This window comes from Ammospiza caudacuta, chromosome 2 (genome assembly GCF_027887145.1).
Source record: "Ammospiza caudacuta isolate bAmmCau1 chromosome 2, bAmmCau1.pri, whole genome shotgun sequence".
NCBI classification, from domain to species: domain Eukaryota; kingdom Metazoa; phylum Chordata; class Aves; order Passeriformes; family Passerellidae; genus Ammospiza; species Ammospiza caudacuta.
The window spans coordinates 9,826,071-9,852,693 of record NC_080594.1 but is presented as its reverse complement, the minus strand read 5'-3'; the positions used below and the strand labels follow the sequence as shown (position 1 = coordinate 9,852,693).

General features: G+C 38.8%; 1 protein-coding gene across 1 annotated transcript in view; it reads left to right on the top strand.

Annotated features, from left to right (window-relative positions):
- ROBO2 (roundabout guidance receptor 2) overlaps positions 1-26,623 on the top strand; it is a 435,712-nt gene that overhangs the window by 374,674 nt on the left and 34,415 nt on the right. The window contains exons 18-23 of the mRNA XM_058822747.1: positions 2,985-3,167; positions 12,052-12,094; positions 13,631-13,758; positions 17,874-18,155; positions 18,534-18,659; positions 22,973-23,129. Coding sequence (XP_058678730.1) covers positions 2,985-3,167; positions 12,052-12,094; positions 13,631-13,758; positions 17,874-18,155; positions 18,534-18,659; positions 22,973-23,129 — 919 coding nt within the window. The remainder of the gene's footprint in view (positions 1-2,984; positions 3,168-12,051; positions 12,095-13,630; positions 13,759-17,873; positions 18,156-18,533; positions 18,660-22,972; positions 23,130-26,623) is intronic.

Sequence of the window (26,623 nt, the reverse complement as noted above, 5' to 3'; positions counted from 1 at the left end):
CAGGAACAATGGAGCGTTGCAGGTCGCACACTTCCCTTGTCTATGTTCTAATTAGTTGAACTGACAGCATTGTTACAGAACCACCTGCAGTACATGAAATAGTGCACTGGTACCTTGGATGACATATTTATTACTTCTGCTTAAATATTATATGAAGAAGTACAAGACTAATGCTATTTGTTTCCCCAACCCCCAACAATTATATTAATTTTATCAAAAGTCAGTGGGTAGCATTCATCTGTCTCCATTTATTCTTCCATCATCAAATTCACAAAGCATATGTTATTTTGACATTTAAAGGAATTATTACTTTTGCAGTTGTAATTGCTAGGCACAGAAGGGTAAGAGCAGACAGCCAGGCTGCAAACATTAGAAGGTAATTTGGAGACAGATTGTATCTTCCCCTAGAAGAGAGGCAAAGCCTGCAATCCACTGAAACCTCTTCCCAGGCACTTTGCAGTTTGCTCTCACATCCTCCCTTTTCAAAGGACTGTTTTCTGGTCTTAGAGAAGACAGGATCCTCAGATGTTTTTGGAAGCTTTAGTGAAAAGAATTCATTCTTGAATCCAGGAGCATCTACTCCCAAAGCTGGTGTCACCAGCCCTTCCCTGCCTTGGTAGCACGGCTGTGTCTCAAGCAGTGCCAAGGCTACCTGTTTCCTCACTGTCCCACTACTTTGGCCTCTCCTCCAAAGGGCACAGAAATTAACTGCAAGTTAATGGTAATTAGAGCAACTCCAACTCCCATGCTGATTTCTACTAGAAAATTGATTTTGTGTCTGGAAGAGCATGCCATGGAGAGCCCCTTTCTATTAGTTTTACTGTCAGCCCTTCCTCTTTCAGCGCTGGGGTGCTCCTATGGATTGGTTCCATGGGCAGAAAACAACATGGAAAATCAGATAAAGCAGCCAATGCTGCCTGCTTTCTTTCCTTGCCACAGCTGCTCAGTGAGTTTCATTCTCACTCACTTAATCAGGCCTGGAAGCCATTGGGCCTTTGGCAGTGGCTAGACAAAAGATGCAAGCATGGCAAAGGACAGCTGCAGCTCCCAGAGCCTGATGTTGGTAAAGCTTCCCAGCATGGCCAGTAGAGACTGGTGCATGACACCTGTACTGGTGCACTTCTTGTACATCTGGCAGCATCTTTCTGTGGGACCTGTTCTGCTTGCTGGGAGCCTGTTTTGCTCCTTGCCCAGAATGACCGAAAGCAAGCCAGGCTCTAGCACAGCTTCCACAGTCTGATTGCCAAAGCAGGCAGCCGTCAGCACTAAATATTGCCGTGGTGCTGAAAGAGAGGAAGCCTATTAAACTCATCAGCAGTGTGATAGCAATGGCATGCAGGACACTGCATTTCTCCCTGATTAACCCAGCCCAGCTCTTGGGGCCTGAAGCTGCATCTTGGCAGGGGCAGTGCTGGGCAGAGTCAGTCCCAGAGGGACCTTCTCAAAGGATCCCCTTCTATAAAACATGGCTCTGTGAAATCTGGGTCACCTGCAAAGAGGTGTCTGTGGAAGTGGGGCTGGAAGTGTCAGACTTCTCAGATCTGCCCCAGCCAGAGACCCTGAGTGCTGCCTTTAGGCTGAAGCCAGCGAGCTGCTCTGCTGGAAGAAGTAAATCTCAGCATTGCTGAATTATAGAAAAGGAATATGTACATTTTCACAGCATGGCTCAGTGATACAATACTTCTAATAATTTCCTCCAAGTGACCATTTCAGTGTTTTACTGCAATGTTCAACTACCTTTATGTGTGTGATAGGCTCTCATAATTGAGAATCATATTGTTTACATCTTCTTTGTCTCAATAGAGTAGCTACTCCTGCAGCTCTTCAGCGTGCATGCAGGCATCTGGTAATATTGCATAAACATTTCAAGGATTGAGCTGTATAAATGCTTTTACTGGAAATGGTGGATAATCTTTCATGAATTTCAAAACTGCAGATGTGGGCAGTTTATGTAAAATATGCATAGAATAAAATTCAGGGTTTTTTTTAAGAAAAATATGTTCTGCATTTCCTAATTTTAAAAGTAACTATTTTTGACAATTTGAAAGTGCTGGCCCTGGATCTATATGCTTTAGCATTTCCTGGATTTCCATTCAGATTTTTATGAACATTTGTTTTCAAGCTAAATGCCAAGCTTTTTCTTTTCGAAAAGTTCCCTTTTAGAGAAAGAGGGGCAAAAAACCAATAGGAACACTTACTGGAATTTGCAGTTTTCTGCTGTAATATACAATTTAAGATCCTATATAGTAATTTTTTGATGCATGTCACTTTAATTGGTACTCCAAGTAATAATTATTTCTTGCAGGTTGATATTATGAATTTGCATGCATGTTCTAGGTGAAAAAAATAGCATCTGTTGCTGTGATTGTTCAGTGCTTACAGTTAACTGTGTCAAAGATGGTACACTTAGAATTTGTATGAACTGCTTTTCCCTTGAAAGAATTGCTGGAAAATCCATCTTTGCCCCAGTAGAAAGTGCATTTATTTTATTCTTCATTTCAAATTTGGAAGCTAGCATTCAGAGAAAAAAAATGAGTTGAGTAAGAATTTTTGGCCTTCTGCTAATGTAGCATATTTTGTATCTGGATTACTCATTTGGAAAAAGCTACTTATTGATTGCTTGATTTATATTTTTATCAGTTTCCTGTGATCCATTTTCTCATTATTGAATTCTGTCTACAATTATGGAAAAACTAACAAATATGTGTATTGTTAAAAAAAAAGCTCTGGATTGGCATCTGTTAGATTACTTGGGAGTGTGCTATGGGTCTGTCTTTCCAAATATATATCTGCAAAATGGCTATGGATTTACTCTAGAAACACAGAGATTGTGCATTGCTACTTCTTAAAGTTCTTCTGCTGTGGGTAATTCTTTTGAGATCCATTACAATTTTTTAGAAGCCTTTAATTTGTGTGTTTAATTTGTTCCACTGTGCATTGCAGAGTCCAGAATAACCGCATTCTGTTCAATTTCTCTTGTGCAGGAGGTCGTAATGAAGTTGTCATCACTGAAAATAACAACAGCATAACTGAGCAAATCACTGATGTGGTGAAGCAGCCTGCCTTCATAGCTGGCATTGGTGGTGCCTGTTGGGTCATCCTCATGGGTTTCAGCATCTGGCTCTACTGGAGGAGAAAGAAGAGGAAGGGGCTCAGCAATTATGCTGGTAAGAGCAGTGACTTTATTGCCATCTCAGCAGGTGCTAGCAGAAAAAGAACAGGGGCTACTAAACCTACCTAAAAACCACATTGAACTTACAGCAAAAGTGTCCTGGGTGAATTCTGTATGCTTGTTTTAAATGTATGCTGTGAAATTGCTGGTGTATGAGAAGCTTTAAATGCATCGCTCGGTACCACATTCCATCATTATCATAAGGCAGTATTTTTACATCTCCAGCACATCTAGCATCAAAAAAGTACAAAGAGGATTAGCTGCTCCTCTTGCCCCTTGCTCAGAAGGCACTCTGTTGACAGTGCAGCCTCATTTGTGTGTTCAAATATGAGTTAGACTAGACACAAGGAAAGTTAAAGAGTTTTTGTCTTCTTTCCTGTGCATGTCCATGTCTCTGAAGCCATGTGCATGGCAAGTAAATGAAGGTATTTAATCAGTGACTTCATACCTGTAGCTGGAAGAGTGATGTATTAGATAGGGAAATGTTGTCAAAATTTACCTAAGGCAGAAGCCATAAACAGTTTTGTCTCGGAGGCAGAACATCTTCAAATGTTCTCTTTCATTTAATGTTTATTCCAGTTATAAATTAGTTTTCAAAACCTGCATTTTTAAAATTAAATACTCTTGCCAAATGAAATATTTTCATCTTTCCCCAACATTTGTTTTGCATATTATTCTGTTTTCAGGATTCTTATGGATTTTTGGGAAGTCAGGTGATGTGTCATAAAATGGGTTACTCTGAAGCCTAACACACAAAAACCCCAATTTAACACACAAAAACTCCAATTCTTCAAATATTGCAGCAGATTCTCTTGTAGTTCTTATTAACAGTTAAAAAGAGAAAATATTTGCCCAGTTCAAAACAGAACATATTTAATGTTGACATTATATCACATGTAAGTTACACAAGTGCCCTTCTATTTAAAGTCATCAAATGTGAAACCAAGGGCTCAGGTTCCCTAAATGGCTGAGCAACAACTTGCCAAAAACCAACAATCAGCCACAGCCAAATTGTTCCCAGTTCAGCTCTGCCACAGTCAGACTCCTCAGTGTTCTGACTGGGCTCACTAAACCAGCAGGAAACTATTCCATGTTGGTTTTCAATCCTTCCTGCTGCATTTGTTTTCCACTGGCTTTGTGAAAGGACAAGAGGCAGAGCAGTGGAAAGAGAGGAAGGAGAGACCAGTGGCTTTTGGACCTTCTTGGTTTTAGTGGAACCTCACTTTGTGTCACCACATAATCTCTGTTATTCATGGGTTGTGCTTTGTCCCAAGGTGGTTTTTCTTTCTTTCATTTAATAGCAGTAACTTCTACTCTCTGAGAGGTGGGGTGGTTTTCACTGAGAAATTAATATATATCTCAAACACTTATACATGAAATATTGTTCTAGATCCCAAGATTTTTTCATTCTAGAGACAGCTGTGCTGTTGTTTCTCTTAGGAAGTAATCCTACCTAAAGCTTTGGACACAAGCTGAGACTAGATATTTCTTAAAAGGAGGATTATTAGTCCTGTATGTGAGTTGGCATATTGGAATGAGGGAGAATTGAGAGCAGTCTGTTATAATTGGAGAGCATAGCTGTAAATAATTATGAACAGCATGTCTTGTGCAACTCATTCCTTCTCACGGCGTTTGCTGCATCTAAGTGTGATGTGAACATCAACTGCATCATGAAATTGTGGATAACAGATCATGCTTCAGAGTTCATCCTAATGTTTACAGCTTGGAGTACAGCATGTCCTCACAGACTCTTCAAATGTGACTGTCAAACTTCACTGCATATCTTCCCAACCATCATTTCTCATTGGCTGCTGGCTGGTTGGTGCTTTAAGCTCAGCTGTTCTGTCCTGCTTATGATATTCAACCCCACCTGAGTGATTTCCAGAGGAAACTCGTGCCCTGCAATTGGCTCTTTGTGTCAGGGTGTGTAACTCACAATGTGTTTGCTTTCTTGTTTTGCAGTTCAGTCCTTCACCTTCACCCCTGCAGGTACTGTCCATTAGTCTGTCTGTTACCTCACCAACACACCATTTCAAGCATTAGCTGTCAAAGTGTTTATGAACATGTGAGATGGGAGGAATTAAAACCAAGCACAAGGAGAAATACTCTGGCTGCCTATCTGTGATAAAAATGTAGCCTTCATTCTCCTCTGGATTCTGGGGAAAAGTAAAATCTACCACCATCAGTGTCTCTGTCACTATAAATCTGCATACTTAACTCACCTAACTGTCTGAAATGCAGTTTTGAAAGTAATTTTCAGGACCAGATGCTTGAACAAACTTAACATAAACAAGCATTATCCATATATAACTGAATTTTGATTTTAAAGCTCAAACAGTTTAGCAGATCCAAGAGGAGAAAAGAAACTTTCTTCTACTTCAGCTCTCAATTATGTACATTTGCCTTACTGGGAGGTGTTTAGCCCTTCAAGCAATCTAGTCACTAACTGATGCATTCATTGACTTTACAGGGTTTTTGGAATTGAAATATTTGGGTTTTTTTCTTACTACTCAGCTCAGAGCTGGTATCCTATTTTTTCTTATCTTTAAACAGATAGCATGCAATAGACTATTATAAGCATGATTAAAATATGTGAAGGATAAATGAAGAGTGGCTGAAGCAGCAGGTTGCAAACACTTTATTCAACATATGAATAGTCAAGAAAAATAGAGTATACAATTAAAAATAATAATTACTACAAACAATTTGTTTCTGCTCTCATACCTAATCTCAAGATGTAGAAACTCAAAAATAATTGTACCTCAGCGTTACAGTGTTAAAGGATGATAAATCTTGGTGTTTTCCAGCAGAAGCCTGTCAATTTTTTGGGTGTAATTTGGCCCCTCAGTTGCCTTTACCAGAGCAGTCTCCTCATGCTCAGTAGCTGCTTTCTCTCTCTTGCTTGTCTTCAGCCACAGCTTGTGTTCAGCTTAGCAGGACAGAGCAGATGACCAAGGTGGTGCTGTGTGCCCCAGGAGCCCAGGACATTCTGAGGGAGAAACATCCTTGTGGAAAAGCTCGGGGGGCTCAGGATTGCTCCCCTGGCTTCCAGGCAGGTTTGGTCAGGTTACTGTAAGCTATGGCACAACACATCCCACTCTAAAGACATTGCTGCCTTTTCTTTGACACACAACATAGGGCTTTTTCCAAAACTAAATACATCTTTGCATTTGGTTCCTATGACTGTGCCTCTGCCAGTTGTCTTGAACTGTGGTGCACTTTTAGTGTTCTGTTTGTGGCATGCATTGGCATGACACAGGGCTGTGCTGGAGCCACGGGGTCTGAGCATGATTTCATGCTGCTGATCCACATCTGCTGGGCAACTGGGATATATCAGAGGTACTGCCAAAAATGTTCTTTTTTAAAAGCAGTTTTGACATCTTGTGGACTTTTTAGAACTATTCTGTTTCCTGGCTTGTACTAACTTCTGGAGGAATTGAGGACCTAAGTCCTCCAGTAATTGAGTCCAAATTTTTTTTAAATTTAAAGAAGTACTTTCCTTATGGAAGAACATGGTGCATGTTTCCTATCTTTAGACTCCGAGTTCCATAAAAAACTTTCATAATTCTCTACTATTTGAATTTGCCCTTGATAATATTGTTTAGAAAGACATGCTTATGCTTGTGGAGGTTTGACATTCACAACTGTATGTTGTTCCCTTCAAAGGTTTATGGTTTATAAATAGTTTGGGTTTAGATACAATTATTTAGACAGTGGTGTGTAGCTTTCAGAATCTCCTCAGAGACAGCTGTCAGTGAATTTTTACTAAAGATGAATTTATACTAATATACTTAGATTTACAAGGTACACATTTTTTGTTCTGACATCTGCTTTAAATTCTTCCTTCAGAGAGTTTCAGAACATACAGATTTAACTGTGTGGTAGGGAATTGAATCTATTAGGTAGAGAATTGAATCTATTAGTGTAACAATTATGTACTTACTTCATTTCACACTCAGGAAAAAATCCCCTGTTATTTCTGATGTGAATATTTTTTTGTTTTATTTTTCTTCATTTGTATTTGCCTGTGTGTAGAACATAGAACACTGACAATAGTTGTTTAAAAGTCCAAATCCATGCAGTTTTTAAATTACTTGCTAAAAATGTTTTTTTGGGTCATTTGCAGATTATGGGTCATTCACTAGGACCACTTGTTATTTGTATTCTGTTATTAGGCTCCTGAGATGTACAATTCCTACTTTGAGACTATGCCACTGGAACATGTGTGGGAGAAGAGCAAACAGCAAATGTCAGGCAGTTTGTAAAGATTTGTGTCAGGACAGAATAACTGATCGAGTTCAATACTTTCAGCTTTCTGTCTTTGTGAATATTTCCATGAGGTCTGATCAATGGCTCAGATGGTCACAAATAAAGTGACATTGAGAATCACAGCTAAATCTTTTTAGTTATTTTCAGCTGAACTGACTCCAGTAGTTACTGAGCCACAATTCTGTACATCACTGTTCTTCCGCTTCCCTTCGCACCATGACTCACCAGGCCTTGATTCTCAGTAATATTAGTGCTACAAAATATAAAATTTAGCTAAGATTTTTGTTAGATTAGTGTTGGTAAGTAGTAATGTCACCATCTGTACAAGGACTGTGCATCTTTGTGACCATGACATGCTCTCAGCAAAACCAAATCTTCCACAAGGATACTAAACACAGCTGTAATCCCTTTTCAAACATTTCTCCTGTAATATAAAGGATGGATTGGTCTCACTTTTGTGAGTTTCTGTGAAAGCTAAAGTACTGTTACACTGTTGGAGTGGGGTATCTTTTGGGTTTGTTTGTTTGAGTGTTTTGTTTGGTTGGTTTTATAATGCTTATCTTTCCTGTGCCCTCAAACTTGTTGTGCCAGTACCCACTCACCACAGTATTCAGGTGTTTTCAAGTGTCTAGGCCATCAGTCGTGCAAAAAAAAAAGTAAATATGTATTTTAACTTATGAATAGGTAAGCTTATTTAGTGACTAGTGCTTCTTGGGATTAAAGATATTTTGAAACCCAGTAAATAGAAAATGAATTAAAAATAGAGAATCATGGAATGTTACACATATTATGTGCAACTCCTGAAACTGTTAAATGAGGATAAACTATGTGACAGAATCATCCAAAGGTAGACAGAAGATTTGATGGAATTTTTATGTGCTGATTATCTGTTCTGAGTTAATGCTTATTAAAAGAGGATTAATCTACATTCATATTTGAGGAACAGCTTATCAGTAAAAGGAATGAGACTTGGCTGGCAACATTAAAGTTTTCATTTGCAGTAGGAAAATGTGGCCTACTAGAGATAGGCATACAGAAAGCTTTCTAAAGCTTTCTAAAGCTTCCTTGCCTCAGAATGTTGACTTACTATACATTCATATTTTTCCAGTTCTAGCAGGCATGAAGATTAAATTTAACCTTGTCAGATAATATTAGTAAATGGTTTTGGTACCTCCTTATATATTTAATAAATAGCATGTGAAAAGCTCCTTAACATATGCTGGTTTTCATACAAATATATACAATATAATTTCCTGAAATATTTATGCATTTCAAATGCACTTTGGATTATATTTCTGCATTTTTGCAGTCCTTGAAGTATAGGCTGGTGGGGATTCCTTCAAAATCTCTCAATGCAGAGGTTATTTTTTCATCTTCTTTTGAAAACCAATCGCATCCCTGCAGGTCTTCAGCCTTTCTAAGAACATGTATCAGATGCAAAGATTGCTGAAAGAGCTTTTTTGCTTCCTTGGTGATAAAAAGCAAGGAAGATAGGTGGGTCAGTGATAGGGACATCCTTCCCTCCCTCCTCTTACATTGCCCCTTGAAATTGCTCTGCTGCTTTTTGAAGTGGAGACAGGATGAATAAAGCCAGCTGTCTGTGTGTTTTATTTTTACAGTGACATCTACAAGCCTGCATTGCATTAAGTATGCTCCTATTCAGGCGTTTAGACTTGTTTTGTAATTGCAGAAATCAAACTGCAGGAAAAAATGCTGACAAAATGTATGGCAGGAATGATAAACATAGTGCTTTTTTTGGCAGCCTGACCATATCTTCTGTTGTTAGCTGTCTTGCCTTTCACAACATTGATGCTAAAAAAAGACACCTTCACTATCCAGCCTCAGGTAGCCCTCTTATGGATGGCATCAGGAATATGAGGAGTTTTTGCAGCATCCCAGTGACATGGCCACACTTCAAGAAGAATTTTGGCAAGCTTAATTGATATTTCAAAGCATTTTACACCAAGCACATTAAATAAATAGAATGCTTTATGGTTTATTTTCTCATTGAGATTATGACCATGAATACATTGGTGTACAGGGTGAAGGGTAAACAAAAAAACCTGTTTTCCTTCCTAGCACCATACACATCACATCAACAAGACTGACTCTTCCCTAGGAAAAACAATGTCACTGCAAGCTGAACCTTTCTTCTATAGATGATGCATATATTGGGAGGGTGTAAGATAACATAGGACATAAAAACAAACCAAACAAAACAGGAAACAGTTCCTACCACACAGAAGAAAAAGGAGCAAATTCTGTGGTCCTTGTTTTTTCTCAGCAATCTCTTGTGCCACAGCCAACCTGCAGCAATTATGGCTCTAGCAAAGAGGTTTCTATGTCACATCTTCTTGATGAAGTTCTCATGGCATGCCTGGGAGTTTTTCCATAACTGCCTATGCAGAAAATAAAATATGTCAGGCAAACATTGCTGCTAGTAATGGCAGCATGCAATAGCATTCAATCTCCTGCTGGTTCCTCAGTTTTAGCTTTGCTTTATAAAGGTACACACGGATATAAATATTGTATAGACCACAAATATTATTGGGGTTTTTTTTTCTTCATACGACATGCACATTTAAAAGCTCACACACCTGTACATGCTATATGAGTGGCAACAAAATTACCTGAATATCATTTCTGGTAGATGACAGTCTAAACAAGAGCATTAATCCAAGCAGTTTTCAGAAAATACTGCAATTCCCTTAGATCTGTAAACTTTATTTATAAGGGTTGTTATCAAAACAACAATCAAAGCCTTTGTTTCTCGTTTTCCTTATTTCTTGTCACTTTGGCAAATGCAGAAAGTTGGAGAAATCAGGTATTAAATTTGGAGAAGAGGAGGAGAAAGGAAACAGCAGTTAATATACTATTGACCAAGATACTTGGAAAAAAAGCCAGGCAGTCTCCACATCTTTGCATAATCACATATGATATGCACAGCACTTCAGATTATTCACTTTTAAGCAGTGAGTGGAAGTCATTTGACAGCCTGTTAGATACCACGTGAATGAAAGTAGCAGTGCCTCTAAAATTAATTACCCACAATGTTTTACCATGTCTTGTTTTTCAAAGCAGACCTTTATTTAGTACTTTCCATACTTGCATTTTGATTTTCTTTCCATTAATTGGTTTGATTACACCCTTTCAAAATTCAGCTATTAACCATTTTGATGTGACATCTGACTGCAGTGATTTTCTGATATTGGTATTAGTCTGCTGTGCAGTGAAGGGTAATTAATCACCCCACTATTCTTCCAGCAGAGCTTCCAGAGGGGCCAGTTTTGTCCCCTTTGCTGCATGTACACTGTGAAATTACCCTAGGAGTTAATAAAGTAACGAGGATTCTATAAGGTATCAGAAGAGTTTTCCCAGTGGCTTTATGTCATTACTTATTTTTTTTAATGAGCACAGAATTTCTATTGGCTGTAGTAATTTTGTCTGATTAGAATAGTGTGTAATCGAAAGCCTAATCCTGAGTTAGTGTAGTTTGGACTAATACTTGGAAAATCTTGCAAATACTCTGTAAGCTATAATTTACTGATGGGACCACCTGTCTTACAAAGGCAAATAGTATTTCTAAATGAAGGTCTATTTTAAATTAAGCTGGTCACAACTCTTCCATTCTTCACTGAAATTCAAACCCTGATCCAGCCAGAGGCCTTTAAGGCTGCAGGTGTCCAGGACATTGGCATAATTTAATAGTCTGCCTTATCTATGCCTGACAATAAATAATGGGATATTGCCACTGAGAACCAGAGTAGTCTGTTGGCCTGGATTCAAAATATTTTTTCAGTGTTTCAGAAAAGATCATCAAATGTTGTCAATTAGCATCTCACCGGTAATGTGGGTTTACATATATTGCCCTGAAATGTAATCCTGTTAATAGATAGATAAGGGAGAGGCTGGTTTTTGTCAAACACCCATGAAAGGAGAGATAAAAACAATTGTCTCCCTCTGATTATGTCCTTGGCATCCCCCATGGATGGAAGGCTGGAAACACTTTTTCTTCCCAGTGGCACTGGCTTGTGTGCATTTATGTGTGGGTGCCGGTTCTTAAACTGTACTTCCAATGGAAAAGGTGCAGCTGGATGCTTTTTTCCATCCCTTCAGCTGTAATAGAGCTGCCACCTCTTTGTGTTTGTCCTGGGAAATGACATATTTGTGTGGTGACATTATATTACTGCATTACGACATGATGTTATTAACTCACTGCTGCCATGTCATTATGTACTGAGGCAGAGGCATGCCAAGAAAACAATTTGATCACATGGCTCAGGCTTGCAATGCAAAGTCTGCATATGAAGGGGCCTGGGGTGGATTCAGGCCTTTTGCCCAGGTGGCTGCTTTGCCTTGCAAGGTGCAGAGCAATCAGTAATGTGCTGTCAATCAGCAATGTGCAGTGAAATCCTAAATGAACTGTGGCCCCAGTGTGCTTGAGCCTCTTCTTGTCACTTCTGGACTTTATTATGGGATGATGCCGAGACCTCCGACCTCGGACACTGAGCAGTTTGAATTGTTACTTTTAATTATTACTAATTGATTTTCCCTCTCTTATATGTGTGTGTGTATGTTTGTTTGTTTTGTTTTTTCCAACCAAAACACAGTCACCTTCCAAAGAGGAGATGGAGGACTAATGAGCAATGGAAGGTATGTTTCTTTGTATTAAGCTGTTTCCACTGTGTTTATTTTTAAAGTAAGGGATCTGAAAAATGCTATAGGTGATGCACTTGGGTCATAGCACATCATTGGGAAGACTGATAGCTCTAGGAGGAGTTAAATAGCCTACCACAAGGTTTAATGACCTATCTGCTGTGCACTTTGGAAGAAACAAGCCCAGATGTTTCATATCTCCCAGATGTCCCGGAAGAAATGAGTAGTAAATATCAAAAAGAATGTGTTCATTTGTTACTGGGATGTTTATTGCATTAATTAGACATTAGCAAATGAAGTTGCTGTTGTTTAAGACTCCTTATTGGCTCCCCCTAAATTGCTGTGAGTGAACAATTACACTTAATCGATCACAAAATAAATGATTCATGGATGATGAATAGGCTGTAGATTGATAGGACTGGATTCCACAACTTTGGCTAGTCAATTGAAATTGATAAAAGCTGATAACGGGCCCATATATCCTCATCTATTTTCCCTTTGCCAATATGGAGATTGTAATTAGGCCCTGGTAATAACTTCCAATCTCCTGTTTAATCAATATTTTAGCAAAAAGAGATTAGGCCTAATGAGAGCGAGTGGATGTGGCGAGAATGCGGCTGGGCCGTCTTATTGCCGTTGCCATAGGAACGGATGTTTCTCTTAGGGATTGTTCCAGGCAGGGGTCTGGAATGCTCAGGGATGGGAGATGCTGCTCCAACTTCACCAGTGCTTTAATAACCCAGGGAAGCTTTTTGTTTTCATGTGGCAGGAAAGGGTGTGTGCAGCAAATGATTTGTTTCCCCTGCTGAACAGGAACACAAACAATCCACCTGCCTTGCTAAATTTGGGTTTATCCTGGGGTGAGAGAGGCACGATGCCTCGTGGCCCAAACGTGCCTCCTCTTTCCCCATGCTCCCTGTTTAACACTGCTCTCAGAGTGGGAATTACAGGGATGTGAAAGCCGTGCAGCAGCAGCACACAGAGATAGCTGTGGACTTGCCATTAATCCTCCTCAAACCTGTGTGCCTCTAAACCATCCCAGAGTGCTCAAAGAAAGAGTTACCAGCCTGTAGATGACAGGCGTGCATTTGGGATGCGAGGGAAGGAAGAAATAGTAGCCCAAAGTCCTGGAAATGGCTGATATGGAGCAATCAGTTTGAGTGATGGCTCCCTTGAGGTGGTAATTTATCATTCAGCCCTGGCATAGCATCCCATGATGGTGCTGCCTAACTCCTGTTTCACACAGACAACGGAGTTCATTTGGATTCTGGCAGAGTCACGACGGATGCCTAGTCCCTCTTCTACTGACAAAGTTGATTTGTATATAACCTTAATTAACTGCTCAAGGTCTTTAAATCATCAAAGGCTATACAGTTGTAATTTGAAATAAATTAAAGTCTCCTAAAGTGTTAGTTACCTATGGTGTTAGAAGAACAGTAATATGCCCTTTTCCATCACTACTTATCTCACAGGTACTGTAATTTTATATGTATATATTTGTGTGTATATCTCTTTTTTCTTATTCTGCTTCAGTCGACCAGGTCTGTTGAATGCCAGTGACCCCAGTTATCCTTGGCTTGCAGACTCTTGGCCTGCCACAAGTCTGCCAGTAAATAACAGCACTAGTGGACCCAATGATCTTGGGAATTTTGGTCGTGGAGGTAAGTTTCCTTTTATTATTCCATATTATCAAATAGACTTCCATTCGTTAACATCTATGATGAATGCTGTATAATATTTTTATCATTATAGTTCTTATATCATTATAGTTCTGTGTGTTTCTTCCTTTCTAGATTTGATTGAAAATTGACTTTAAAATGTTCCTTTCGCTGTATCTCTTTTTACTTTTTAAAAATGTAGGTCTGGTTTGTAATTTGTCCCACAGCGGTGAGACAGGGTCTGCTTATGGTGTCAAGGGAAATCTGTTTGTGTCTCAACCTCCTTCCCTTTTTTGTGGAGATGAGCAGTGTGCCATGCAGGGCAGTATAGCCAGGGATGGAGGATGTCCATAAGAGCAGAGGAGAACACTAGAGATGCAGGAAAGATGTTCCTTCAGCAGAAGGACACCAGGACTTTGTTGCTGTCACCTTACCTGTCCTCTTCCTGCTGAGGCCTGCTCTCAGTCTCAACCATAATCTGTGAAGAAAATCTCAAAGATTTTAAGCAACTTTCTTTTTCATTTGAGGAAAGGATACATAAAGGGGAACTATTTAGATCTTTTAGGGTTTTGTTTCCATTTTGACTTGAGAGAGAACCTTTGAGGAGTGAGCTAAAGATGTATTGTTACAATGAGGAAGGAATCTTTAGAGGGCTTATTTCATTTCAAACATTTATCTCAAATGGGAATTTTAAGATGTAGGATTGGGATTTTTAAAAGTCATAGTAATATTCACATCTCTCTGTTACTTCCTTGGTTTCTGTGATAACACAGCTAATTCTGCATGCTGGTCAGAATCTGCTTCTGAAGACCATTCATCATACTGGTTATACATTCCTGTGAAAAGCCTCTTGCCTGTGGTTTGACTACTGTGACTTAAAATTACAACAAAACACACTAGATTTATATTCTGTATAAAAATGTTGTAAAGTTCTTGTCAAAAATATTTAAGAGCAAGCAAAACTTTTGATAATATTTACAAGGCAACTGAATTTCTGCCAGCTTCTTTGTTGTGAATATCTTGAAAATAAAACCCTTCAGTACTTTTCCATCTTTTCTTAAGCCGACATAATACAGAAAAATTACTATTTTCTTTTAGTATTTGGCTCTATACAACTGAAATTGGAAGCATTAGTTTTTAATTTTTGGCCTCAATATGCATGAGGCATAGGTCCAAGTTCATGCAACAGATACAACAGTTACATTTTAAAATTCAGCAGCTTAATTCCACCCATGATCTTTACAGTTGAGCTGCAACTTTTATTCTGGGTGGTTTGGGATCACTTATCCCTATCTGTTTCAGAAGCTGAGATTAGATGTTTCTGCATTAAAGATGGATTGGAAGATTTTAACATGTAGAGATGGAATATTAACTATGGAGATGGAGCTTGGGCCTCTTTTACTGGTTGAAAGGTCTCTAAGAACATAAAAGTTCTTTAAGAATTTTAAAAAAGAGTTGGGTGATATCACTCACCCTGGAAACTCAGAAGCTGAGGCAGGCAGTCCTAAAATTTCCTTCAAGAGTGAGATCCACTGTCCTAGATGGGTATTTGAGAGCAAGGCTGTGAGTGGGAAGCACAGCTGAGAGGCTTGGAGTCATGCAAGGCACAAAATAGTGTTGCATCTCCAAGGCAGCAAGGAAGAGCTTCCCTGCACAAGTATTTCAGCACTGTTTCATTTATCTCAAGAGTTACAAACAAAAGTTGGATTTTGGAGAATTTTGGCAAAAATTTCCAGTGGGAAGAGCATCTTCATCTTTGGTCTGAAATGTACAGTGTGGTGTTTTTGCTATGACAGCTTGCTGGAGAAATCACACTTGACTTTTACTTGGTGACTATGGCACTTTGTAAAATCTCTGCTTAAGAGCTCTTTGAGTGCTTAAATGTATACATCTCACTGAGGTCAAAAAAGTAATCCGTGCTTGTACTGAAAATTCCCAGAATGTCTGGAGAACCTCAGCTTATCAGTAAGGATGACTGAAAGTCCTTGGCTGGTGGGCAGCTCTGCAACTTCCCTTTCAAGTGTGTACACAGGAATAGTTCTCATTTTTAAATGACTATATAGAGATGATACCTCTTCAGTTGCCAGAAATATGCACTAAAAGACAGATGTATGTCTGAGCACTTCAGTGATGAGCATTTTGCTAGTTTTTATTTCCTTGAGTCTTCAAATCCAACACAGACAGGTTGAGCTGGATTTACTTCACTTTATACATCAACAACAGAATTTATTTACTAAACTTCAAGGCATTATACTTGGATGGAACTGATTGTAAAAAGGAGAAATATTCATATTGTGGATGAAATGCAAGAAAAATAGGACTGCATTTGTCTCTCATATCTCATGATGTATTTGCACATAGGTGCATTTTTTGTTTGTGTACTGCCCCTGGAAAGCACATTGCATATATGCAGGTAGTAATAACATGATTTTTAAATATGGGCTATAGCTTGCATTAATTGTAATTTTTTTGTAATTGCAATTTATCTACATAGAAGTTAATACAATTAAGATCTTTTAAATACTTGATTGTGCCCATTTCCCTGCTGTATGCAGAACCAGATCATGCTGACAGACCCAAATTTAATCTCTCTTTCTGCAGTGTTTCTGCTGAGCATTTGCTATTGCCATATTTATTGTTAATATTATGTTGCTGCCCTGAGACTGAAGATGTTATTAGGGCAATGTTAAAATGTTCACTGTAGCACACCTGAATGCAAAAGAAAGTAGTTTTGTGATCTAAATGTTCATCCCAGGAAAAGAAAAAAATACTAAATCACAAAAGAACTAAATTAAATAAAAATACCAAATCAGTGTGAGGAGATCATGGTGTCACATCTCACTGCTGGATAAGTCTTTGAGACAGTGAGAGAACAAATGTATTCCCTGAGGTTGCACAAAACCCACATCTGAGTTTGGAACTGAGCCTAAAGCCTTGAATAAGTGCAAGAATCATCTTTTCTTTCTGGGGCTTAAGGTACATAAAAATGGCTGTTATCCATAGAATAGGATCTGAACATCCTCACTATAGGAGTATGCATTATCTCAAGAATGATCTAACAGTTGGAACCTGTATCTGCCATCTGGCTGTAGAAAGAAAATGGCATATAAATGAAGGATTTTTTAAAGTACATTCTGGAATTGATTCAACTTTTCAGAGTCTAAATAAATTGTAAAAATAGTACCATTTGAGATATTGACTTCTGAGAGAGCAGGAAGGAGGGTTGTCTGCTAAGCTGTGGTTCTCCTTGGGACATCCTGTTAGTCATCATTAGATTCTTCACACTTCCCTAGTCTCAGTTTCTAGAGCTAGTATTCCACCAGCAAAGGTCACTTCAGTGTTTAGTAAGGAGAGAGACTGCCAGTCTAACTGATTAAAGATACAAATAGCAGTGTGGGATAGGATTCAAAATATTGGGAAAACTCATCAGACATTTAGTTAAATATGCTGTAATGGTTTTTGGGTAAATGTACTGGAGATTTTATACAAGTTGTTCTCCATTATAAACATTGTTTTGCGATTTTGAGAGACTGATCACCTAAATCCCTTCAAATATCAAATTTTCTTCCATGTATCAGAAATAACTTTTTTTGGTCGGTTTTTCTTTTGTTGAAAAGAAGAAATGTACTGGCTAATGTCAAAAAGAAAATTAGATAAGCTGATGGAGAAAGTTTTAAGGAAATCAAGGTGATGCCCTTAAAAAATTACTTTGAGAGTTTTTCTACATAGTTGCTGGGCAAGTTCCCTCTGTGATTTGTAAATTCTCTCCTTTCATCATTTCCCTGAAGCTCAGACAGTTTCATTGGTTCTGACATAGAGTGAACAATTGAAAACATTCTTCAGTAGAGAAATATTCCAAACTTCACTTTCACAGTTGAAGGTATGAGGAAGGAAAAAAAAAAAAAAAGACGGTTTTAGGCAGCGAGACGTGAAGGACAAGTGGTAGGGCTGTCACAGCTGCTGATAGCTTGGCCATGGTTGTACATCATCTTCCCTTCGTTGGCTCATGGGCCTGTCTCGGCTGAAATGCAAACGTGCAAAATGACACGTTTATTTCTCAGCTTAAACCTTGGTACTTTCAGGCTTCCCGTGCCTCAGTGATTTGTTTCATTCCACAGATGTGCTGCCACCAGTGCCAGGGCAAGGAGATAAAACTGCTACCATGCTTTCTGATGGAGCCATTTACAGCAGCATCGACTTCACCACCAAAACCAGTTACAACAGCTCCAGCCAAATAACCCAGGCTACGCCATATGCCACCACCCAGATCCTGCATTCCAACAGCATCCACGAGCTGGCCGTCGATTTACCAGACCCGCAGTGGAAAAGCTCAATTCAGCAAAAAAATGACCTCATGGGATTTGGTTACTCTCTCCCAGACCAAGGCAAAGGCAACAATGGTAATTACAGCTCTTATTTTCCAGAGCCCTTGGCTTTGTATCGCGTATCATCTGTGCATGAATTAGAAAATTCTTTTTAGCTCTGTGAGACACTGTTCATGTTGACGTGAACTAATGCCTGCACACCTTGCATGTGTGCTGAACCTCACCTGATCACAAAATACATTGCACTGTGCTTTTAATGCTCTTTGTCCTGTGCTAGTCACCAAGCCATCTGTCTTCCATTAGACTAGGGTAGGTGTACCTTTAAAAACGACCAAGTTAAACCCTGCCTCCCCCACCCCATCTGCCCCGACTCGCTAACTGCATGTGTCGCATGTGCTTGTGCTGTCGACTAATCCCACGATGCCACTGTGACCTCTGCCGTTTAACCCTTAGCCTTGCTTTACATCCCTGACTACCGGGTGGCTGAGGGACTGGCTAATAGATTGCCACACAACCAGTCACAGGATTTCAGCACCACCAGCTCCCACAACAGCTCCGAAAGGAGTGGCAGCCTCTCAGGTTGGTTCTGTCGCCGTGCGCAGGGGAGCGAGGGACGGAGGGGTGTTGGCCAGCGGCTCGCCAGGGAGGCAGAACACCTCCCAGGCATCAGTGGAGGATAGCCATGAGAGTTCCTGCCCATCAGCAAACAGTGCCACACAGGACTCTGCTGGAACAAAAAAGCCTTTTGCAGGACCTACTTGGAGATAACTGGAGAGTCCTTCCATGTGTGCGCTTGTTGGCGCAGCTGCCAGCCTCGCCTTGTCACATCATTTCCCTGACACAATCTGTGGAGCAAATATATTTCTGCATCCATCCTCAGTTTATAGGTCTCCCCACACTGAACTTAATGAGGGGATTCTTATTTTTGTTGTGTTGTAGCAGATACCCCATTCCCACCAGCTGTTCCTCAATGAATCAGGTTGGAAATACTTGTAGGGCCCTGAAAGGTGACTGGGGTTTCAACAAATGGTGCCAAGTTTGCATACAAACAGGATGTAAATTTTATGTTTGTGCTGCATGTTCTATTGGAAACATGATGCATTTTCATCAGATGAAAATGATCATAGTACATGTGGTTGTGTGTTATATCTGAGCACACCTTGTTTCTTGATTTCTTTAATTTTGCTTACTTGTTGCTTATGTTATGTATAGTTGTCTTTTTTTCTTTCTGTCAAGACAAAAACTGAAAAGGCAACAGTTAAGATGAAAATCTGTGATTTCACCCAGCTGAAATATGAGAGCATTGAAAGGACTTTTTGATATTTTTCAGAATATATCCACAGTTTTTTGAATTTCCACTTTAAGCTGGAACAGTCCTCCCAGTAACAGACCAAACATAGAAATAGCTTCTTTATGTCAATTTAAATGACTATTCAAACTGAATCTTGAGATAAGAAGCCTATTATCATTGGCCCATGACTCAAATAGCCCAATAGTGTTTGCAAGTCTTGTGTTCTCAAGGGGTGGCATTAGCTGATTTCACTGAGACCAAAAAATAGGCTTTTGGCATAGTCAGAGAGGTATCTGGAAGCTGAAATACGTCAAGAAAGCTTCTTGTTCCTTGCATGTGAGATATATTGACAAGTAGCTTAGGAAATCAGCTTGCTCCCCAGGCTGCATGAAAATGCAGAAATTGATGTACTGAGGCACATATATGTCAGGTATCAGAGGGCAGTATCACACTTTAGATATGTTGACAGCTAAGGCTGCCTGAGAATTTTCTCAGAAAATAGGAAGTGTCACTGGAAAGTGCCCTTTTTGATCAAAGGCTGGACTTTGATCAAATATTTCAAATGCAACATATTCTGTGTAGTGTTTCTCAGCCAGAAGTGAATTTTCTGATGACACTAGGGAAGTTTGGGATATAGTCAGTCATATGGCCAGAGCACTCTTGTTGTGATCAAGGCAGCTCAAAACTGGATGCCCCAGTGCTCAGATGAGTGCCAGATTATTGGACTGCAGAGTCAGTGTTTTGCTCTCCCTTGCCCACTAATTATGCCTTTGATACAGGATAATTATGTCTGTAAGACTGAAGAAACTGGGGAAGACTTTCAAATAGTTTGATAATTAGAGCATCACTGGAATCAGAGACCAGCTTTGATTATGTAGTCCCCATCAGGGGGAGCAGGGATTTGTTCTCTCACTTCCTTGGTTAGCACTTTAGGTACTACTTATTCTGACTAAGTTTCTGCCTCTCTTACATGAATATCATGAGAATCCCTGTCCCACTGTGGAATGGAAAGCAGCTAAAACCTCAACTGCTTTATGAGGCAGGGAAATTTTGTAGCTATAGTTTGCACAGATTATATCTGTACTAGGATCAGCAGCCCAGCTGGCAAAATCTTTCTCCAGTACCGATTCACCTAGAGATTTAAACAATATAATTGAATTTCAGTGTGAGGAGACATTGAAGCATCAGGCTTTGTTGCTATGGGGAAACAAAGATTTGGTGCATCAGTTTTCAAACACAAATCAGGCTTTATGTGTTCAGTGTCTGTCCCACCAGTCTGACAGTGGAATAACTCTGTCCATGGGGAGAGAAAAGAAATCTCCTGCCCAACTGCACAGTGTAGACTGCTTTCCTCAACCATTAACGACCTTGGAGTTCTCTTCTTTCATTTCTTCATCTAAACAAGTCCCTTGTCTCTCTGCTTCATTCCTTCTAATATCTCCATTATCTCTAATTTCTTTCTTTGAAATTCCCAAAATCCAAGTGACTCCACATGTCAACCTACATTTTACCAGTCTCCTAAGATCATCAAGATGCTACACTTCTAAAATCTTCCTCTCCACCTCAACTAATCTCTAAGCTGAAGTTGTTCTTTGCATTTCCCTTCTCTGTGTGTTCCTAGTTTAAATCCTCCTGCAATATAAAAATATGTGCATGTGCTTTTCTCCTAAAGCAGCCCCTCCTGCCCTAGTTCTTGTTGGTTCCTACTCCTGCTGACTTTTAAAAATTTTCTCCATGTCCCACAAACTAAAATTAACCTACTTTCCTTGCACTGTTCAGTGACCCTATTTCTAACTCCACTTTTTTAGCCTTACCTGTGCTTTGAAAGCTTCACTTTCCCTCCAGAAGGTTCATGTATTTGTTCCTTTATCTCCACTGTCACTGGGGTTTCTTTTCACTGGTTAAAATGTTCTTTCCCTTTTCAAGAAAGCTGTCCTTTCTGCCAGGCTATAAACGAAAGGAAGAGCCTGTTTTCCATCCTAATAGAAGAAATATCAGCTCAGTTCACACATAGTGAATCACAGGATCTTGGCTGGACTTACTGTAAATACTCCAAAACAAGGAAGAAAGAGCTTTGGTCTGGAATTGAGTAGTGGAAAGTCCAATGTGCTCTCTTCCAATGTGCTGCCAGCCAGGTCGATTAGAAATATTGCTGGGCTTGTTGCCTGTCTCTAGCAGGCATAACAGGAGGTGAAAAGAGAAGTCTTGGCTACTTCTGAGTTACAGAATCACCTTTTTCTTCCCTCTCTATTTGTCCCTGTTTTCATCCAGCTGACATTTGGAGATAACAGAAGAAAGCCTGTGAGCCACCATCTAAAGGACAAACAGTCCCATGATAGGGCCTTGTCTCTATTGCTAGAATTGCACCTCCTTCTGTGTTTCTCTGTGCCTAAAGTTAAAGCCATGGCACAGAAGGCATTGCCTGCCAGTGCACATTGTGCCACCCTCCCTGACCAGTCAGTTGTGGCTTTCTTGATTCATTGGTTCATTTTTACATGAGGGTTTTTTTGGCTGATCCTTATAAATCATCAAGAGACATCAGTGGGTAAGATGGATTAGACTGTGCTTTCTGCAACAGGCCGGGGATGAGTGAGAGCAGCTGGGTACCCCACTGAAAAGGCATCTGACAAACCATTCCTCCATCCAACAAAGAGTTTGAAAGCCACAACAAAGCTCCAAAAAATAGATGAGTCCCCAAGCAGTCAAGGGATTCGAAATGTTGAGCCATTCTTCCTCTTAATGAATTCCTGACAAGAAAAAGAAGTCAGGGAAAAATAAAAGAAGCAAACCAAGTGGGATGAGAGCTTTCTCTGTAAGATAACTCTCCCACAAATGGAAGTGTCTCAGCTGGAGAAGTGGATCCAAGGACAATAAGAGCAGAGGGTTTAACCAAAATGCATTGCTCACTGCATTTCTGCCTTATCCATTAGAGCTATATATCAGAAAAAGAACCTCTTCTCCATAGTGGCACAAGGCATTTGAATCCTGTGAAACAGTCAGTCCTAAAATATCACATATGACTTCCCACTCTTTAAAAAAAACCCCAGAAATTATGAAATTTCCAACAACAAAACCCTGTTCCTTTTGTTTTGACAATTTACTATTGTCTTGAAAGTTCTTGACTCCAATGACCGTTTTTTTGGATGGTGTCCTTAACCTCTGTGTTTTCCACAGAAATTGATTTTGCAAACTGTGTTATAATCACAGTGGATTTCTGACATTTGCTATGTTTTATTATAATTTTATCTAAGAGTGAATTTAAGAAGTTATAAAGTGCACATGAATAAAACAGGAAATATATTTCTTATAAAGGAAAACCTGTCTTTCCTTGTTTCTGCAGTACTCAGGTACAAATGTACAGAGGTTTAAAAAGAAGTGTTTTTCAGTAAATATTCAGAATATTCCTCATTCCATTCTTTTATTACTTATAACCTTGTGACAGCATTAGCACGTTGATGCTGATTCTGCTGAGATATAAATACATCATCTTTTTTGGGACATGTGCTCTGGAATCAGAATTCTGTCAGAGAAATGTAAATAGCTGGCCTTTTTTTTCCACATTATAGCTCTAACATTTTATTTTTCTTTTTTGGATTTGCAGGTGGCAAAGGAGGGAAAAAGAAGAAAAACAAAAATACTGCCAAGCCCCAGAAAAATAATGGTTCAACCTGGGCCAGTGTTCCCCTGCCACCCCCTCCTGTGCAGCCACTTCCAGGCACAGAGCTGGAGCACTATGGGGTGGATCAGCAAGAAGCAGGGTAAATTTTTTTTCTTTTTCTTTTGAAGAAAAATCTGTGATTTGCAGAAATTAGTCCTTTTCTTTTTTCTTTTTTTTTTTTTTTTTAATTTTGATAAGTGACAATATTATTCTGTTTTGTTAAAAAAAAAAAAAAAAAGAGAGAGAACAACTTATCCTGTAGACTGATTCAAGGCTGTGGAGGAGGAATGTTTGAATAGCTTCTCTGGATAGTGACTGAAGATGGAAACAAAAGTGACCTTGCTTCATCACCATGTAGGGCTTCAGTGCTTTCTCATGCTGAGAAGTGTCTCACTTCACAGGTAGCTTAATTGAATTCTGGGATTGCATGCAGCTGATGGGACTCAGAGTGAGTAAGGATGACATAATCTGGCTCTGTGTATTTTTTCACTGCTTTGATGTTTAAAAATATTAGAGCCAACAGAACAAAAAAAAAACCCCACCAAATTGGATTAATTTTTGAAGATCAACCAATGGATAATAATCTTCTCATCGGTTTTTAGAAGAAATTTCACAGTTGAGGAAGGCATGCTAATTATAGGCTTTTTTTGTTATTATTCAAACAACTTTCACGTTTCTGGAACCTTCAACATAATTTTGCATAGCTCAAAATTGTTCTCAAGGACACAAAATCAGACAAGAAGTGCTAAAGAGAGGAAAGAGACATTTCCGACACAGACAACAGTTACTAATTGCTTTTTATAAAGTGTAATTATGTGATATACCAGGTTATCAAACTCTGGAGGTAAATCAGAGTATATAAAAACATAGTTTACTGTGGGTGGCTCTGTTGGAGTCTTTGAGAATAATTGTTCTGTCTGGGACAAATTTCTGTCTGTTTCAGTACATGGATTAATCAATATTTCCCAGGGATGAAACATTTTTAAGAATACATTGTAATAGCTTCGCTGAATAAAAATATTTCAACTGTTATCTCAATTGTAAGAGGGAATTGATCATTACTACTTTCATAATTAAAGTTAGAAAAATTCCATATTGTTTCAGTTTATACCAACTCCTTTGACTATTATAATGAGCCATAAATGACTGTGTTAGTCAGTGAAGTTCTTCTGAAAATTAAGGCCCATTCAGGCTGTACAGTTAAAATTTCAAAGTAATGGAAAATTAATAACCTTACTGATTGTGAGTGTTGTTTAAATCTCAAAACAAAAAGTTAATTTAATCGTTGTCTTCTGTATTCTAAGAGGCTAAAATAAATTTTAAATTGTTTCACCGTATAATAATTTTGTCTTTATCAGTTTATATCCTTAAAACACATGTGCAACCATTTCACTAAAACAATTCTGCAGTAGAAGGCAAACCACTTGGATTTTCTTCAGAACAATCAAATAGCATTAAAGGTAAATGAAAATACCTTATCGAGAAATCCCTTGTGGCACAGAGCTTGACTCCTCAGTTGCATAAAGCATCTGTAATTTAGCTGGAAGGAATGATGTTGGTCACCAAGACAACATTGGTTATTTAAAGAGAAGGTAATCACCAGCCTCCAGGTTCACAACCATCCAGACTTAGTGTTTTCCTCTGATTATGCTTTGAATTACTCTTCTCTGCTTTTTTAATGTCTCATTAGCAATGGTGGTAGCAAGACCTTGTAACCTGCATTTCACCAAACACAGAAAAAATATGAAGGTTGGACTTAGAGTCTCAGTCTGGAGCTACAGTAATTTGCAACCACCTTTGATGAAGATGGAATCTGCAATGCCTGTACTTTCTGAGGATGCTTCCAATACTAATAATCCTTCTGTATTTAGGGATTGGTCTTGTTTTTGATACTTGTTTATTTGATACTTACTGTCTGTCTCTAGGAAAATTTAAGGAAGTAGTACCTTTTACTTGAAAAAGTCCTTTCTAATGAGTTCCAGGGAGGGAAACTTCATTTGTTGCAACAATGTGTGTAATGAAACACAGTTTTTACAGAATGGGCTCTGTATCTATCACTTTTATTTTCTATTTTAAAGGAACAAATCTATTAATGTAATGGATCGGAGATTTTAATATTAAAAGATTACTATAGAATAGAAGTGCTGACAGTACAATAAAACTTATTAGAAAAATAGAAGCTCATGTTTGTTAACCAGAACTTATTAGGGTCTTAATCATAATGAAATTACAATCAGAGGTTGCTAATGAAGTTAAGGGACTTAGATTTCAATAAGTGTACTTGAAAAAGTGGCTTTTTCACCACATTAGATTTACTCAAAAAACTAAAAAGAACATGGATGTTACCAATAATCACTATGGGGATAGCATATTTTTAAAGCTGTATCACTTATATGACCTGTACTTACTATGTAGTCTGTTAGGTTTACTTTTTCCTTTTTTTTTTCTTTGTTGGTTTCGGAGGGTTGTTGTTTTTGGGGATTTTTGTTTTGTTTTTCTCTAAAATGAAGGTTAAGGCTTGTGGCTTTGCAGATATCTTATGTTAAGAAGACAAAGGTTCTTGTACCTGAAATCTTGACTCTCAATGTCCTGAACTTCAGGCTTAGGCTGCTTTCCATTTCAAACAAAACTGGGGTAAAGGTACAGTACTTTTGCAGAATCTTTTCACTGAGAAACCTCTTTACTAAGAAACCTTTTTGCTACCAAGTTGAACATTTGGGGATTTGAAGTGAGTAGGGTCAGAAGGCGAGGACATCCAAAGCTCGTTTATTCATCATTGCAGAGTCACCAGGGAGTGACTTTTTCCCCTGTCCCTTTTAAAGAAAAAGGCATTATAGCAAAGCATGAGGTTGAGAGAGCAAAAGGAAGCAAGAGATCTGTTTCACTGCACAGTTTGCACAGCTTGATTTAGGATGGTCCCTTCAGCCTTGGTTGCAAATGTCCTGAGTAAATATTGTTTGGAAGGACAAATTACAGCTGGTCATATCTTAATTGTTTGCTTAGGATGAATATGTATCATGTAACATTTTGTTAAATCTCTGTGTTATGAAAATGGTAATGATCAATCACCCAACCTTTTCTAGAGGCCAGATGTTAAGAAGCAGCCTTTATTTTCACTTTTGTACTCATATGTGTTAGTATATCTTTTTATGGTTATATCTACACATATAGAGATTTAAATTTATGCAAGTGTGAATTACCAGATATATCTTCCATGGACTTTTGGATTACTAAGTCAGCTGTCCTGAATCTGTGTGTTTAAATGCAGACTGAAGACTTCTGAATAAGGAAAAAGTAGTTTAGTTAATTTAAGAAATCTTTGGGTTTTGCTGAAAGTAAATGTTCTGTTCATAATACAGGTTTTGCAGCTTCTCCATCTCAGTGTTCCCAGCCTTTTCATAACCTGGCTTCACACTTGAGAAAATTGACAGTAATTCATTTTTCTTTGGGAAATTGGTAAATTCTTCCTTCCAAATCAGAAGCTTTAGAGGAGTGTTTTTAAGCTGGTTTGAGAAATTAACTCTATCGTGCAATGCACTGCCTGCCTGCATTGCAGAAAAAAGGACCTTGTCAGCAGTCCTTGAAGGTGGAAAG